This window comes from Heteronotia binoei, chromosome 14, assembly GCF_032191835.1.
Source record: "Heteronotia binoei isolate CCM8104 ecotype False Entrance Well chromosome 14, APGP_CSIRO_Hbin_v1, whole genome shotgun sequence".
In the NCBI taxonomy this organism is placed as follows: domain Eukaryota; kingdom Metazoa; phylum Chordata; class Lepidosauria; order Squamata; family Gekkonidae; genus Heteronotia; species Heteronotia binoei.
In genome coordinates, this window is record NC_083236.1 from 23492451 (window position 1) to 23509826 (window position 17376).

General features: G+C 44.9%; 1 protein-coding gene across 1 annotated transcript in view; it reads left to right on the forward strand.

Moving 5' to 3' along the window:
- LOC132582726 (potassium voltage-gated channel subfamily KQT member 1-like) overlaps positions 1-17376 on the forward strand; it is a 447178-nt gene that overhangs the window by 60868 nt on the left and 368934 nt on the right. The window contains exons 10-11 of the mRNA XM_060254425.1: positions 460-585; positions 10575-10737. Of these exons, the coding sequence (XP_060110408.1) occupies positions 460-585; positions 10575-10737 (289 nt within the window). The remainder of the gene's footprint in view (positions 1-459; positions 586-10574; positions 10738-17376) is intronic.

Genomic DNA, 17376 nt, shown 5'->3' on the forward strand with positions numbered 1-17376 from the left:
AACCAGAGGCTCTTCCACTGAGCCACAGCCCTTCCTGTAGGCTGCAATCAAAACCACCCCATGCCCAAGCATGGCAGGCTATCTGTGTGCATTAGAGCACAGTATGCGTGAGCGTGGCACCGTTTCTTATTTTGGACTTCATGGGTGGAAAAGGTTAGGTGCTGCAGATCAAATCTATGGTACTGTACAGATTCAGAAGAGCTACTTTATCAGGATGTCTTCCTCGTTATTGAACAGAAGGTATTCCATCTCTTAAATACATCTTTTGTTCTAAAAGGGTGTAAGTGAGAGAATTGCATTTGAATTAAGGTTGTTCTTTTCCTGTATCTGCAGAGAAAATATTTTGTAGTTCTCGTGTCAAACAAATAACATGGTTTGCTTATATTAGACAAGTTTTGGAGGAAAATTGTCCTTGATTCAGAATAGTTTTAGCAAAAACTGGCTCTTTATGCCCTGCAGACGCTGTGGCGGTGTTATGCGGCTGAAAAATCATGCAGCTCCACGGCAACTTGGAAGATCTATGTTACACCAGCTCAAAACTCCAAGAAGCCACCAGCGCCACCTAGCCCAACTCTTAGGAAACAGGTCAGAATGCGTGCACAATCCTCCAATAAGGATGACTTGGTTTGTTCTGCTTTGGGGGGCGAATCACCTAACAGAATATGTATAGCTTCAGATGGCTGTTGCCAAGAGTCTATAGAGTCACTGGATGTGAAAACATTGTGAAAGTGGTAATTGATTTGAAAAGAACTTTGAACCAATTTATCTGAAGCACAAAAATGAAGGATGAGAGCCCCTGTATGACAAAATGAGTACAACAGAGGAAGTTTAAATATGACAAATATCAGACTTTATTGCCCTACAAATGGTTTACATTGGTTTTTCAGAAGAAATACCTGAACAGAGATTCTGCTTGGATACGCTTTGAACCTTTTTATGGACAAAATGGAATCCCAGAAGCAACTAGAACCATTGTGAATGTTTTGCTAAGTGTCTGGAATAAATATAAAAGATTAAGTCCATTTAAAAATAACCTATTGGGGCAGTTATACATAACCCTGACTATAATCCTAAGGGTCATTTAGGGAAAATCAGTCTATGCTTTGCCAACAAAAATATTAAAATTGGAATGATACAAAGATAGGCCTGTCCCCTGAGCAACCGTGTCATGCAAATTCCATCGAACCATTCCATGTTTTGTGGCTGCTCTGAAGGTAGTGGGTTATTTCAATTGATTGTTCACACACAGGTAGTTCATAGAAAGTTTGGCTTTTGGATTTAATGATGCTTATTTGTCAGTGAAATTCTCAGAGATCAAGAACTGGTGGACAATCGAGGAACTCTCTAGCCTGAATACTTACAAATAGGAAATAATGTTTAAAAAAAAAATTGCAGGAAGGACATTTCCAATATGTGAAACCAATAGCTCAACTATGGCCAATGCCATTGTGTTATCAAGCCCTCATGACCAGCACATAGAGTTTAGATCACATGTACAGGGGCAGTTCCATGCTTCCTCGGTTCCTGTGGGCATGATTCAGGTCAGGATCATGACAGAGAAGGGGCTTCAGCCGACCCACCCCAATTCCCTGCATCATTTTCCTGATATGAAGCAGCCCTGGGGAGATGCTGTTTGCTATCTTGGGGAAACTTACATGAAGCCATCATGACACAGAAGTTTCCCAGTGGGGCAAACAGGAATCTCGGGGGCTGTTTTTGGTTGGGAACATGTTGCAGAAGAAAGGGAACATTAAAGCCCCTTCTTTATGTAGTCCAGATCCAAACCCAGGCTGTGTGCACCTGGAAGTCCAGTGCGTGTGTGATCCAAAGGCCTTGTGGCAACCACAAGGGCTTTGCAATATGTGACTTGGCCCTTAGAGAACCACTGTGGTGTAATGGTTGCAAGTTTGGACTAAGTCCTCTAAAATCAGGTTTCAGATTCCTCCCCACAAGCTGTGAAGCTCAGTGGGTGAACTTGAACCTGTCACTTTTTTACTAAGCATTGTGTAATTGCAGGGGGAGAGAGATAAATATAGTTGCCAGCTCTGGTCTGGGAAATGTCTGCACATTTGGGGATGGAGTCTGGAAGGGCAGAGTTTGGAGTGGGGAGAAACTCAGTGGGAATGTGTCCATAGAGTTTGGCCTTCGAAGCTGCCATTTTTCTCCAGGAGAACCAATCTCTGTAGTTTGGACATCAGGTAGAATTCTGGGAGAACTACAGGCCCCACATGGATATCGGCAACCCTAGGAGTAACCCTGTATGCCATCTTGAACTCCAAGGAGGAAGAGTGGGATAAAAACTTTTTTTTATCACAGTGTTGTGACTTGAGATATGACTACTGAAGCAAAAAACAATTAAATGGGCCTAGAATATAAGACACGCTATAGTTGGGAATATATTTAAGATATTGGAAACTCTTCACAGTTTGTATTAATTAGAGAGAAAAATGCTTCAAAATGATGACCAGATAATATAAAACACTTAGTAGATTGTTCAAGGTCTTGGGCACTTAGAATCTAACTTGCTAGAAATTTTGGTGAACCACTTCAGGAGCACAGGAATACTGGCCAAAACAATGTTTTAAATAAGCAATATCATGACATTCTGGATCTCTCTTAGTTGCTTTTCTTTCTGATGGTCTGTGTTGGGGAAGAGGGTGGGTGGTGGGGTTACCTGGGGTTGGTGTGTTGTTATATTTGCTATCTTAGATAGAAAATAATACAAAACTTAATAGAAAAATGTAACTATTTTATATGACAAAAAATTACCTAAAATGCAAAGGATACTTTGAAGATGCAGTGACATGAAGCCATGCCAGATCCAAGCTGATGTAGCCCTGGCACCAGTTTACAAGTAGGTCAGAAGTAGGGGAATTTCAGTGAAGGAGCAGAACTTAGTCGACATCTTCAGTCTCTCTGGCCCTGGTTACTCCCTCAGTGCTGACATAATATTATCCCAGCAAGAACTCTGGGATACATTTGCTTCAAGCCCTATATGGCCTGGGACCTGTCTACCTTCGAGACCGCCTTTTCCCATATGTACCCCAGAGAGCACTATGTTCAGGGTCTCAAAATCTCCTTGACCGAAAGAAGCTCGATTGTCCACCATCAGAGCCAGAGCGTTCTCAGTAATAGCCCCCACTTTGTGGAATGCCCTCACTTTGTGATGCCGAAAACATCAGGGCCCTGTGGGATCACTTTACAAATCTACATTCAAGCACAGAGAGTTAAAATACCAGCTACACTGCTCAGTCTTCAAGTTATTATTCAGCTTAAGATACCGGCTGCAACCAGTCATGACTAGGCTCTGCTTACTGGCATTGTCCATGAGGCAGAAGGCTGGACTTGATGGCCCACTGGCCTTCTTATGTCTTTTGGAGCCATCAACCTGTGACATGGGCATCTGTCAGGCCTGCATGGTCTTTCCTCCCCAAGAATGGTCTTCACAGGCATTCAGAGAGGGAAGTTTTACCAAAATGCCTCTCTGCTCTACCCTTACCCCACAAAAGGATGGTGAGGCTTTGATCTGGCTTGTAGGTTTTGCAAGCTTATTATCAAGGCTGTGGCTCATTGGAAGAGCCTCTGTTTTGCATTCAGGAAGTCCCAGGTTCAATCGTTGGCATCTCCAGTTAAAATGGCCCAGGCAGTAGGTGATATGAAAGACCCCGGAGAGACACTGCCAGACTGAGTGGACAGTACTGACCATGAAGAACCGGTGGTCTGATTCAGTATAAGGCAGCTTCTTGTGTGAACAGATAATGTGTAAGGCTTCAGGTATTGCCAGCAGCCCTCCTGTGACTGGTTGAAGCTGGTATTTGAACTTGAACATACACACACATATATTTCATTCCAGCCAGGACAACTATAGCTCAGGCTCTAGGCCTTGTGCCATAGACCTAAGAAGAAGAAATTGGATTTATACCCTGCCCTTCACTCTGAATCTCAGAGCAGCTTGCTTGCTTGCTTATCTATCTATGTATCTATCTGTCTGTCTGTCTGGTCTGGTCCCCTGACTGGCTCAGGGTGGCTAACAACAGTTAAAAACATTAACAGTTAACAAATATAGAATATTAAAAAGTAAAATATATAATAAAACATTTCCATACATATCAACAATCATCAACCCATTCATTAAAAGTCCAAGATGGCAGGTTTCTGATTTCCTTTATATTAATTCAGTGAGATTGTTGGTGCTGTAAGGTAATAGCCACCTCCCCATAACTGTTGAAGGCGAGTTTGAATAATTTGGTCTTACAGGCCCTGTGGAACTGTGGCAGGTCCCATAGGGCCCTGATGTTTTCGGGGAGGGCATTCCACAAAGTGGGGGCTATTACTGAGAACGCTCTGGCTCTGATGGTGGACAATTGAGCTTCTTTCGGTCAAGGAGATTTTGAGACCCTGAACATAGTGCTCCCTGGGGTACATATGGGAAAAGGCAGTCTCGAAGGTAGACAGGTCCCAGGCCATATAGGGCTTGAAGCAAATCCGGAATGCCACAGGCAACCAGTATAGCGCTTTCAGCACAGGTTGAATATACTCCCGTACAGGTAGCTCCATTAACAGCCTGGCTGCTTACAATCTCCTTTACCTTCCTCCCTCACAGCAGACACCCTGTGACATGGGTGAGGCTGAGAGAGCTCTCACAGAAGCTGCCCTTTCAAGGACAGCTCTGCGAGAGCTATGGCTGACCCAAGACCATTCCAGCAGCTGCAAGTGGTAGAGTGGGAAATCAGACTCAGTTCTCCCAGATAAGGGTCAGCACCAGGGCTTTGTTTGAGCAGGAATGCAGTTCCAGCTGGCTTGGCATCAGGGGTGTGGCCTAATATGCAAATGAGTTTCTGATGGGCTTTTTCCATATAAAAATCCCTGCATGAAACAGTGGTGAATATCAGGGGTGTGGCCTAATATGCAAATGAGTTCTGGCTGGTCTTTTTCTACAAAAAAAGACCTGGTCAGTGCAGTTAACCACTACACCATACATTGTTGTGGTCTCCTTCTACATACACTTAAAGCACACACAGAGGGACTTGGATGAGAATCCCACAGGAAGGGCACTTTGTGCGGCAAGGAAGAAGGAGCATTAACACTGCTTTGTTCAGATTTGTAACAGGTCCTCCACCTTAGGATACAGACACCAAAAGGGGGAACCCCCACTCCTCCAGCCAGGGACACAAGACTCCACACAGGAAAGCAAGGTAGGGGAGTCTCTGCTGTAAACGGCCATAACCCCCATCCCCACATATGTCTGCACTGTGTAAATACAAGCAGTGCAGATATGGTGTGCTACATCAGGGGTGGCCAACGGTAGCTCTCGAGATGTTTTTTGCCTACCACTCCCATCAGCCCCAACCAGCATGGCCAATGACTGGGGGCTGATGAGAGTTGTAGGCAAAAAAAAAAACATCTCGAGAGCTACCATTGGCCACCCTTGAGCTACATCACTGTGCCGTTGTAAACACCTACATATCTCCAAAAATGGGGGAACAGGGAGCACAGCCACTGTCCTGGGTGATGACCAGCCACTCACCTCTAATCTGTGCAGCTGCTGCCTAAGCACCAGTGCTGCCTCTTGCCCAGCAGGATGAGAGCCTCGCGAAGCAGCCTCAGCAGACAGGGAAGTTAATCTAAACCAATGTAAGGAAAGCCCCCTACTTTTCATACATATGGACATCGTGATCACCAGTATGGTTGCCAGGGTGCCTGGAGTTTGACTCTCACACATCTGCTCTAAGAAGTGGACTTTGTCCACAGTTTCTAAGGCTTATGTGGATACTATAAGCCTCAGCTTTGCAGCTGCATTCTACATCTCTGGATTGGTGTTAGCCAGAACTACAGACGTGCTCCAGCTACTCCTTGTGTGCCCAGTCTTGGCCGCTGCAGTAAAGGAAGCCATGCCAGCATGAACTGTACAAGCAAACAGTTTCCAGCCTGTTTCCATGAACCAAAGGCTAACACCACCAGAATCCATCTTGTTTTCCTGATTCCATCTCCAGCATCTGCTTCAGCTTTTGCATAAGGCAATCAAGCTTATCCAGGCATGGATCCTGCCAGACCACTCAAGCCTTTGTCTAACAAAACCCAGGACAAAGACTGGTGCCAGAAAGAAGATAGAAAAAGAGGAAGACCATCTCCTGCCAGAGCCAAGTCTTTTGTCTAATCCGGGGAATACCTAGGTCAATATTTGATTCTCTGTTGTCACCTTTTCAAATAAGTCCATCTAATCTTAAGTGTTCCCCACCCAGTAATCACTTCTATTCAGTCACTTTGGAGCCTGCCCCATGGCCTGTTTCAATCTGAAAGTTCTTTCAGGTACACAGGACCCAGGCAAGTTCATTGGTCAAGAGCAGGTACCCAATTGGGTGCCACCAAGGGACTTGCTATTGGCTCTGCAATAGTCCAGCACTCCTGGTCATTGCAAAGCCTCCCCTTTCTTCTCCCTCCTACCTCCCAGCCCCCGAGGGTCTAAGGTAGCCTATTTAACCTCTGACCCAACTCCACTCATGTGTGCATCTAACAGTATCCCAGTTCCGCTGTCTAGATCCATCCCCAATTCTGGCCATAGTTTTGGGTCCATTTCCCCTGTCCTCTTTTGTCACCATTGGAGCCTTCCTTGAAGACTACGATAGGTAATATTACCCTGTGTGTCTACCCTTTATGTTCCCCTATCGATCTATCTATATTTCTAGGACTGTATGTGTGATTGGATGTGTATTTTTATCTTGTATGGAAGACTATATTTTTCTTAATAAATTATAATTGGTTTTACTAAATTAGAGTTCCATTATTTAAGCATCACTCTCTGGTTGGTTAATCTTGTATACATAGGTGAAAAGATACATAGGTGTAAGAGCCGCTTAGAACAAACGTCAGATGTTTGAGAGCCACAAGACATGGACAAATATTATACACACATCTTTATTGATATTTTCTTTGCATAAAAAGATAAAATACATATGTGTGTACTTTACAACATGACCATGCTAGCATTCTAGCATGGTCATGTTATAAAGCTGGAATAACAGTCCCCATAAGACCAGCTGGGAATAACAGTCTGAGTAAGACCAGGACTGGGAAAGGTTAGGGAATTTTTTTTTTTTTTTTGCACTGGTGGGAGAAAGAAATACACATGTACCATATAAATCACTGGCCACTGTTTGCATCATTATGCATCTCTTTTTGCCTTGACACCAAGGTTAATAAATACAGCTCCGTCAAGATCTATAAAACTAAGGGGGAACCCTGTGCCAGCCTCTTTAATTCTATCCCTCCTTCCAGGGGCTATTCCTCCTTGACCTCTGGGAGCCGCACAATATGTGTGAAAGAACCACATGTGGCTTCCGATTTGCAGTTTCTTCATCTCTGATCTAATCTCATCCATTAGCCTTGACATTCTGTAGTTCTAATCAGTGCTTTTTTGTCAAATAAAAGGAGAAAGTGTTGGTACTTGTAGATAAAGTTGCAGTGATTTTCACTAGTTCATCTCTCGGGACCTGAAAAAGCCCCCCCCCCCCAAGTACTGGTGAGTACTGCCACAAAGAAAGTCTGGTTCTAATTCTGTCCAGGAAAAAGAATGGGAATTGGGCCAGATCCTGTGAATATATTCCAGAAGTGGTAGCATTTTCCTGTGGTTCGACCTCTGTGATGGTGAAGAGCTTGCAAACCTGCCTATTTCTCCCTCCTTCCCCACTTCACACACAGCAGAAACAGTCACCTTTCCCTGATGCTCTTGTCCAAAGAGCCTCCTGTATCAGTGGGAGGTTCCTTGCGCTGGAGGAAAACACCAGCACTTTAGCAGTGGATCTGTGGGATCCAGCTCATTATGTAGTGCAATGACTGATGCTTATGGCACTGAAGTTCTGTGGCTGCTGTGCCTTCATAACCCTATTAATCTCTAGTAATGTTAGAACTGCCAGCTGACTTGTGGGACTACAGCAGCAGCACATTGCCCTGAGGACAGATGAAGAAACCATCAGCTCCTCTCATAGGTCTTGTGAAGAACAACTTACTGTAACTATGGGAGCACCCACACAATGGAATGGTCATAGTCCTAAACTAAGTCTGGGAAGCGCCAAAATAAAATCTCCACAAAGCTCACTGGGGATTTGAGGGGGTTATTCTCTCTTTCAGTATAACCTGTCCCTCAGGGTTAATGGGAGGACAAAACTGAAGATTCATGCATGCTGCACTAAATGCCTTGGATAAAGATGTAATAGACCAGGGGTCCCCAGCCTTTTTGAGCCTGTGGGCACCTTTGGAATTCTGAAACAAGGCACAACTACAAAATGCCTGCTGCAGGAGGCGGACCCAGACACACAGAGAAAGCCCAAGGTCAGGGGAGAAGAGGGGTAATTTAAAAAATACACTGGGAAAGAGGGGTGAGAAAGAACAAAACAAACCCTGTCATGGCAGTTGCCACTGAAACAATGTTATCTTGATCTACATAGCTTATCAGAACTTCAGTGGTGAATCAGAAAGCCTGCTGGGCAGTAGCCCCACCTGGCCTTGCCCACTTTCTGGACGCACCAAGAAAAGTGTTGGTGGACAGTATGGCACTCTCCCAGCCACCATGTTGGGGACCACTTTAATAAGACAGACTGTAATATAACAGTTTCAGAACTCCCAGGACAGCATTTGTATGACATGTTGCTTTGGGAATTTTTTTTTTTTTTTTTTTTACAAAATACCTGCTTCAAGTCCAGAATGAAGTGTGATTACTACAGTTATGATCGCACCTACTTACTATGGCTTAGTCATAAGTGCTATTTCGTGTGTGGCCCACTGGATATGCCTCTGCAGGAATGTGATATCCCATATTTCTGGCAAAGGAGGTGCTTCACATACTTCATGTTTCCAGGAGTCCCAGGTCTAACCACCAGTTCTGAGGAGAGCAGAGAGTAATATTTAGTATTTTAAAAAAATCCTCCCCCCCTCCTTCCCAGTAGGGACCCAAAACAGATTACAAAAGTACATGATACAAACAAAGAGCCAGTTTGGTGTAGTGGTTAAGAATGGCGGACTCTAATCAGGAGAACTGGGTGTGATTCCTTTCTCCTCCACATGGAGCAGCTGGGTGACCTTACAGTTGTCTCACAGCTGTTCTCTCAAGAAGAAGAAGAAGAAGAATTGCAGATTCATACCCTGCCCTTCTCTCTGAATCAGAGACTCAGAGCGGCTTACAATCTCCTATATCTTCTTCCCCCACAACAGACACCCTGTGAGGTGGGTGGGGCTGAGAGGACTCTCACTGCCCTTTTAAGGACAACCTCTGCCAGAGCTATGGCTGACCCAAGGCCATTCCAGCAGGTGCAAGTGGAGGAGTGGGGAATCAAACCCAGTTCTCCCTGATAAGAGTCCACGCACTTAACCACTACACCAAACTGGCTCTCTCAGCTCCACCTACCATGGGGAGAGGAAGAGTAGGAGATAGTTAACTGCTCTGAGATTTGGAGTGAAGGGCGGGGTATAAATCCAATCTCAACAAACTGTGTACATGAGACATCCTGGGATAGTGTCCACCAGGTTAGTCCATCAAGCCAAGACCGTGAGCTGTTAGGGTTGCCAATCCCCAGTTGGGGGCAGGGGATCCCCTGGTTCGAACGCCCTCCCCCTGCTTCAGGGTTATTAGAAAGCTGGGGGGGGGGAGTTGAATGTCTACTGGGCACTCTATTATACACTATGGAGACTGGTCCCCATAGGCTAAAATAAACCAGCTAAAAATATCTTTAAAGTATTAAAAATACTTAACGTTTTCAGAGTTGATGTTGCAGCTGTCTGTAATCCATGTCTGCTGGAACCAGAAATCTCCCCCATAGGATATAATGGAGAATTGATCCGGGGGTATCTGGTGCTTGGGGGGGGGGTGCTGTTTTTGAGGTAGAGGCATCAAATTTTCAGCATAGCATCTGTGCCTTTCCTCAGTACCCTCCCAAAAAACCCAAGGGGGTCCAATTCTATGAGCCCCCAAAGAAAGTTCCTCCATTATTTCCAATGGAAGGATTTAAAAAGAGTGTGGTCCCTGTAAATGTGATGGCCAGAACTCCCTTTGAAGTCCAATTGTGCTTGTCACAACCTTGTTTCTGGCTCCACCTCCAAAGTCCCCAGATATTTCCTGAGTCGGACCTGGTAACCAGTGGACTGTGAGCCCTTAAGTTCTTGTTCTTTTGGCTTGTGACCAAGGACTTGTGCTCCTGGCAATACCTAGGCCTTACGAATGTGCAGCAGGAGAAAAACAAGCACTCAGCCTGGAAATTGCAAGTGGCAAGGAGTCAGCCATCTTCCTTCTTCCCTCTCTTGCTGAAAAGCTAGCTGAGTCAGATCAGAAGACTGCCTCCCTTCAGGATTTGTGATATAGATGGTAATGGAAGTATGCCACTAAGCCAGGCCTGTATATGTAGGAAGAAGACATGCAATGTCCATATGGTGTATCTGGTATATGTTTTGTAAGACCTACTTCTTGAAAAAGATATGCCAGTCATTTTTAATGATCTCCCTTAAATGGTACAAGTCTAATTTCTTGCACAGAGGCTGCTATTTAGACTTCAGTATGGCAAATGGCCTTCTAATGTTTATTACAGAGTAGAAGATACAAGAGGAAAGGAAAACCTGCTCGTGATGGTAGCTCTGCACCGATAATAAACCCAGTGGAGACAGCATCATCCATTCCACAAATTACTTACGACCATATTGGTGAGAGGGAAGAAAAGAAAGATATGAGTTTCTACCTTGATGAACCTGGAGGTAATCTGCTAGAGACCCCTTAAGTACACATCATCCTTTTCTGCTTGAGGCCAAGTTGTCACTGGGAAGTGATGGACCTGCATCTGATTACTTTAGACTGGAAGGGCCAGGTCACATGATTATAGGGTTGCCAAGTCCCCCGTGGCCTCCATCGGGGGACTTCTTTCACACATGCTATGTGCTCACAGTGTAATGACATCACTCGCAAGTGATGTCATCAGACTGGCGATGTCACATGCCGGCTGCTCTAGGAGCTTCCAGGAAAACTCTATGGTTTCCCCAGACACTCTAGCAATTTGGGAGGGGAACTCTATGATACCATGGTACTTGTGAGTGACATCATTGTGCTGATGATGTTGAAACGGGATCCCCCCCATTGGCCCAATGTGGGCCAGCGGGTTGGGGACCTCCTGAGCGGGAGAACCCCCACCCAACCCGGGAGCTTAGCGGCCCTACATGATTAAGTGGTCCTCCATACTAATATCCCCACTCTATACATAGAGAACTAGACATCAAGGAGAGGCTTCTATGCAAACTTTCTTCTTGACTTGTTAGTTATCTATGTGGAAAGAGTTTGGGGGGCTTGGTTGAGCTTGATCCCCATGGCATTAAGGAGGAAATACCACTGCCACTGATCCCATCTTTCTGGGCAGCAGCTACAGCAGGTTACCTTTGTAGCACTGGGCCGTCTCCAGCACACAGGGGAGCATACTTCTAGTACCATAGTTTATAGACCACCTTGGTTTATAACACAATAAATCTAGTACAATACGTAAAATTCCACTAAAAATGGATGCTATTTTAAAAATAGTGCTTCTCCCTCTTCCCACACAGTTTCTTAACTGATGTAACTCAAAGACCTTACAGAAAATGTAGGTCTTCAAACCCAGATAAAAGGCCTTTGGGGAGGGGTTCATTTAGCGCTCCTGTGTTAAGGAGTACCAGTGTTTGGAACCAAGAGCTGAAATAGTCCTCCCCTGTGCTCTCACTAGACAAACCTCTGCTAAGGCTGGTCCTGAGGGAAGATCCTCCAGTCTTGTACTTCAAGGTTCCAGTTGGTTGATACAGGTGGATGAGGTCCTTCAGGGTACTCTGGGTGTAAGCCCAGTCGAACTTTCTAGGTCAAAACCAGCACCATGCATTGAGCCTTGAAGGAAACTGTAAGCCAGAATAGATGCTGTAAGACTGGTTCCATGTTATCATTCTGTTTGATGCCTGTAAGGATTTTAGTTATCACAACTGAAGTAACTGAACTGTCTTTTAAACCTGCTCCACATAAGACTATGTTTCAGTAGTCAAGTCTAAATGTCACCAACACATGAGTGTCTGGGCAGATCAGCAGTGCTAGAAACCTAAACACTCACAAATGGAGACCATGGAGAAGGGGAGAAGTAATAGTTAGGTTCAACTTAGATTTCTGTGTGTGGTAGTATCTTTGCTTGCCTCTCTTCAGTAGGACATTGCAGGTAAGGCGTATAGAAGAGCAAAAAACCCCCTGAGATATATCCCTTTTGTATAAATGGGGTTTGCAGCTGTTCATATACTGACATTATGTATGCAATTAATTTGAGGTTGGTAGGTTTTTAACAAATGTATTGTCTACAAAGAAACAACAAGCAAAAATTTAATGCAAAGCAAAAGAAGTACCTTCACAAAGAATCTTAATTTTTTTTAAATCTCCCAGTTAATTGAACCGTTTATATGGAAAGTACATTAAGATTCCCGTCAAAGCGTTATAAAGAATCAAGGGGATAACAACAGGTTATCACCCACCTGTACTGAAACTAAGTGGATCACTATCTTACAACTAATACAAGCCATATAAATAGTAAATACATTATGATATATTTATGACATTTCAGAAATAAGATTCATGAAATTGTATGCTATTGGTGATGGACATGATGCCAGCCACCCCTCTCACCACAGAGCTTCCAGCAATTTTGTCTAGTGTCAGCACAGCACCCTGATGATTTGAGACCCAGGGGTCCACAAGTTGTGACTGGACTGTCGTTTTTCTGTAGGCCAGCAGAAAAGTCTAGTCCCACCACAACATTCCCTGTAAGAATGCAGTTCCTAGAATGAATCAGAAAATATAGTGTACAAGGAAAGCAATTCTTGTAATAATTTGTCTTTCAGTACTTGCTATCATCAGTCTTCTTATCTGAATTCATTAATGTCTAAAATGAATTATGAAGAAATTATTTCAAATCTTTTATCTTCTTACTAAACATTCTGTAAACACTATGCGTTTATGGCTAAAAGGCCCAGCACATTGCTAACCATTTCTGTCCCGAATAATCTATTATTACAATGAAAAAGACTGATAAGTTTTGCCACAACAAAAGACCATCTCGTTTTTGCTGAGAAGAATTCATTCAGTGGGGTCCACTTTTTCAGATGCTGTTGTTCCTGATAATGTGGAGCGGATAGCTTCGTCTAAAGCACATGCTATGTTTGCAGAAGGCCCCCAAGTTCAGTGCCTGGCATCTCCAGGTAAATGGATCTTTGGCAGCCGGAGGGTGGGTGATCAGAAGGTTGAGTGGTCCTGAAATCCAGATTGGACAGTGCTGGGCTGGATGGACCAGTGGTCTGACTCGTGCACATTTATTTGCGAAGGGCATATTGAACCCAATGAGACTTTTTCTGAGCTTTATTATTTCCCAGGTTATTTCTGACACTTGTTTCATATGTCTAGACTAAATATCACTGACTGCTGGGTTTGGAAATGCTTTTTAGAAAAAGAAAATCACAAATATAATTTCAGTTATTTAAAAGAACAGCTGTCTAGACTTACTTGCCGGGGCAAAATGAGACGGTTTTTATAGTGATGCTTTGCTCTTTCTCTTTCTGGCTGAAGAGTTTTCAGGAAGGAAAGGGAAGCAGAAAAGGCAGCCAAAAAAAGCTATAACATTTAGAGAAACTGTTTCTGAGGCACAGAAAACCCTTGGCTGGAAATGAAAGTAAAAACTGAGTGCAACCGTAAGTGCTGCTTGAGGTCTTAAAGGTACAGCGAAACAAATCCCTTTGCCTTAAATGGTACTACTAAACAGTTGGAAACTGGCCTCCCTCTCGCGCTGGTTCTCTGCACATGCAATGAAGCGTCCACTTGGGAAGCTGCAGGGTTGCAAGCTCCAGTTTAGGAAATACCTGGAGCATTATGGGAGTGGACTCAGTGGAGCCTGAGGAGGGGAGGTTTGGGGAAGGGAGGGAAGGGAGGTTTGGGGAAGGGTATAAAGGCATAGAGTTCACCTTCCAAAGTGGTCATTTTCTCCAGGGGAACTGATCTGTGCCACTTAGAGATCAGGTGTAATCCCAGCAGGCCTTTTTTTGAGCAGGGACACACAAGAACCTCGTTTCAGCTGGCTTGGTATCAGGGGGTGTAGCCTAACATGCAAATAAGGTTCTGTTGTGCTGCTGCTGCTTCTTTTTACAAAAAAAATCCCTGTATGAAACCATGGTGCTAATAGGGGGTTAGGCCTGCCAAGTTCCCGGGTCGGGGTTCTCCCACCCTGGAGGTCCCCAGCCCACCGGCCCGCATCACGCCGCGCATGCTTTGCACACACAAAAACATTCCCATGCCAAAGTCCACAGGGGACTTGGCAACTCTACAGGGGATCTTGCCTAATATGCAAATGAATTCCTGCTGACCTTTTTCTACAAAAAAAGCCCTGCCTGAGAGTATCAGTTTACACATCAAAGGGGATAGCAGTAGAGTAGAGAAGAAAGGATACCCTGTGACTTGGCCTCTCTATCTTCTTAACTCTCTTGCTGTCTTCCTTGGTTGTCTGAGGAAGAAGACAACCTACAGTCCCTGAGATTCAACATTTTTCTCCTGCTGGCTGTGGGAGCCAGGAGTGGGGGATGTCCCACCCCACATGGGATCCTGAAAAGCCTGGCCCAGAGCCATGCTCCTTGAGTCCTGAGTAGAGAGATTTTTGCTCATCCCACACCTCAGCAGGAAAAAGTGGCATCATACGTATGCGTTTCTTGGGCTGCTGGGGCCTTGTTCTTTCAGTGAGGCCGTTGCAAGTGTGAACTTTTGAGTTCAAATGGCTGAGGTGGTGTGTCAGAGGAGCTTTATTTGAAGATGAGGCCTTGCCTTTTGTCAGGGCTGCTTGTTACCTGGAGAGCCTAAGAATGAATTTGGACATTGGTGGGGAAGGGGTTGTTGAGGAGAGAGCATTGGCAAGAAGCACTGTGTAGCTCAACTTCAGAATTCTCCCCTCCTCAGTGGTAGCTCCTCCTCCTGCTCAGAGTGCCATAAGCACTATCCCCTTTTCCTCAGCACCATTACTGTTACTGTTCCCCTTTTTGCCAAGCAGGCATTTGGGTGAGCAAGGGGCCATGTTGTGGGTCCTCCTGAGGGTCGGGTGTCTTCGGTAGCTGCCCGAAAATGGCAGCCCCTAATGTCTAGCCTAGGTGGAATACTCACCTTTCATCAGCATTTGCTAACATCCCTGTACATCTGTTTACTTACTCAGGCAGCTACAAGCTGTAGCCTAGGAGGAGCTCAGGGAATTGAGCAAGCGGAGGGATCATTTCAACCAAAGCAACACTTGATGCTGATACCCGTTTTCTATTAATGTGATTTGCAGGTGTTCATACACTGACATTATATATGCAATGAACATATCTTGATAGATGTTGAACAATTCTTTTCTTATTTAAAAAAAGAATAGATGTATTCTTAGGCTAAGGAGATTAGTGCTTCTGGGGATTCATCTAGCAGATGGAACATATTAATCACTGCCTGCCTCTTAAAGCTCTCATGTACCAGCAATTACTGCTAAATTTTTCAAAATTGCCAAGAACAGCAGAATGATTAATATCTGTTGGAAACAGTACAAGAAATCCTGGTTTGGCGTCAAGGTTTTGGAGTTGTTTGGTGTTGTGTTTGCATGGAATTACTTTTTTTTGCGACGAGCCTTCAGGGGTTTCCTCTCAGCAGCAAGATTACTGTGGACTTCTTACGTATGACTCTTCGCCTTTCCCCATCCAAGGGAAGTAGCAATTAGATAAGGACTGGTGATCTGCTGGCAAACTGGTTCTCGAACTGAGAAGCAATAAATAGCTCAAAAGCTTGCTAGGGCCAGGTGGGAAATGATGGGCCCTGGACTCTGGTGAATGAGCAGCTCCAGTGATGGTAGAAGGGAGGACAGCACTTTCCTCCCCTGGCAAGATTCTCAGAGGGCATATTCAACTGAGAGTACCTGGACCCTTCCACTAGAGTCCCCAGTCCAAGACCCCTGGACCTGAAAAATGTTGTACAATTCAGGGGTGTCAAATTCATTTGTTATGAGGGCTTCATCTGACATAAATGAGACCGTGTTGTCCCGGGCCATGTGTGTCATAAAAAGTAATGCCAGGTAGCAGAGATACAGACAAATACAAAGGTTGGGGGGGGGGGGTTAAGCTTAAAATAAAACATGCTTAAAACATTAGCACTCATTGGTCTTAAAGGTGCTTTCTTTGTGTCTCTTTTGTGCAATCCAGAAAACTGGGCAAAGGAAGCTCTGGTTCTTTCCCTCCTTCCCCAGAGACTAGGAGAGAGATGAGCATCAGGCAATGGAGAAAATAGAGACTTTGCTCGGTAGCTCCTGTGCAGTTGAGCAAGCCTGGCAAAGGAAACTGTGATGCAGAAGGAAGCAAGAGAGAGGGAGCCCATAATTTTCCACCTGGCCTTAGCAAGCTTTTGAGCTATTTTTAGCTTCTCAGTTTGACTACCAGGTTGCCAGCAGATCACCAGTCCTTATATAATTGCTACTCTTGCTCTTTCCAGGGAAGGGTTAGGTAGAGGCAAGAGCTGCTCCTTGCTGGTTCTAGGGTTGAGGCCCCCTCTAGGCCTCTCCTCCTCCCCCCTGGCATTTTTCCATATTGATGTGTGGTGGAAAGGGAAGTAGCTTGCTGAGAAGGGAAGTAGCTATTACTAATTGCCTTCCCACCTACCCAACTTGATGAAAGGAGGAACATATGCAGACGGTGGCCAGTGGTCAGTTGGCAGACAGCCACCACCAGTGCCCTCTTCCTCTCTTGCACCGCTCCACAGCTGCTCACTTTCACAGACACATTTAGGCAAGGGGCACTAGAAAGCACATTGCCCCACCCTGGTTCTGGAGCTGGTCCTGTGAACAGTTAACAGCTGTTCTTTCTCCAGCAGCTTCCCCTGGAAATGTTAAAGCAAGACAAGGAGGTGAATCTTATTGCCTACTTAGCTAGTTCATTTTGTCACCGGCCTCTGGAATCCAGAGATATCCTGCTTCTGTACATGGCAGTTACATCTAGCCGTGATGGCCTCTGGTTGGATGTAGACAGTCCCTTTGAAATTTGTTTAAAAGGCCTGGGCTGGCAAATTCCATAGCTTAGTCATACACCATGGTATGTGTACCTGCCTTCCTTTGTTCCAAACCTAGTGCAACTCACCTTCACTTAAGTCACCTTGAAATGTCATCTCTGTTATGTCCCAAGGAGCCAGCATGGTGTAGTGGTTAAGAGCAGCAGCCTCTAATCTGGACAGCCAGGTTGGATTCCTCATTTTTCCTCCACTTGAACCTGCTGGGTGACCTTGGGCCAGTCACAGTTCTCTCAGAACTCTCTCAGCCCCACCTGCCTGTTGTGGGGAGAGAAAGGGAAAGGTGA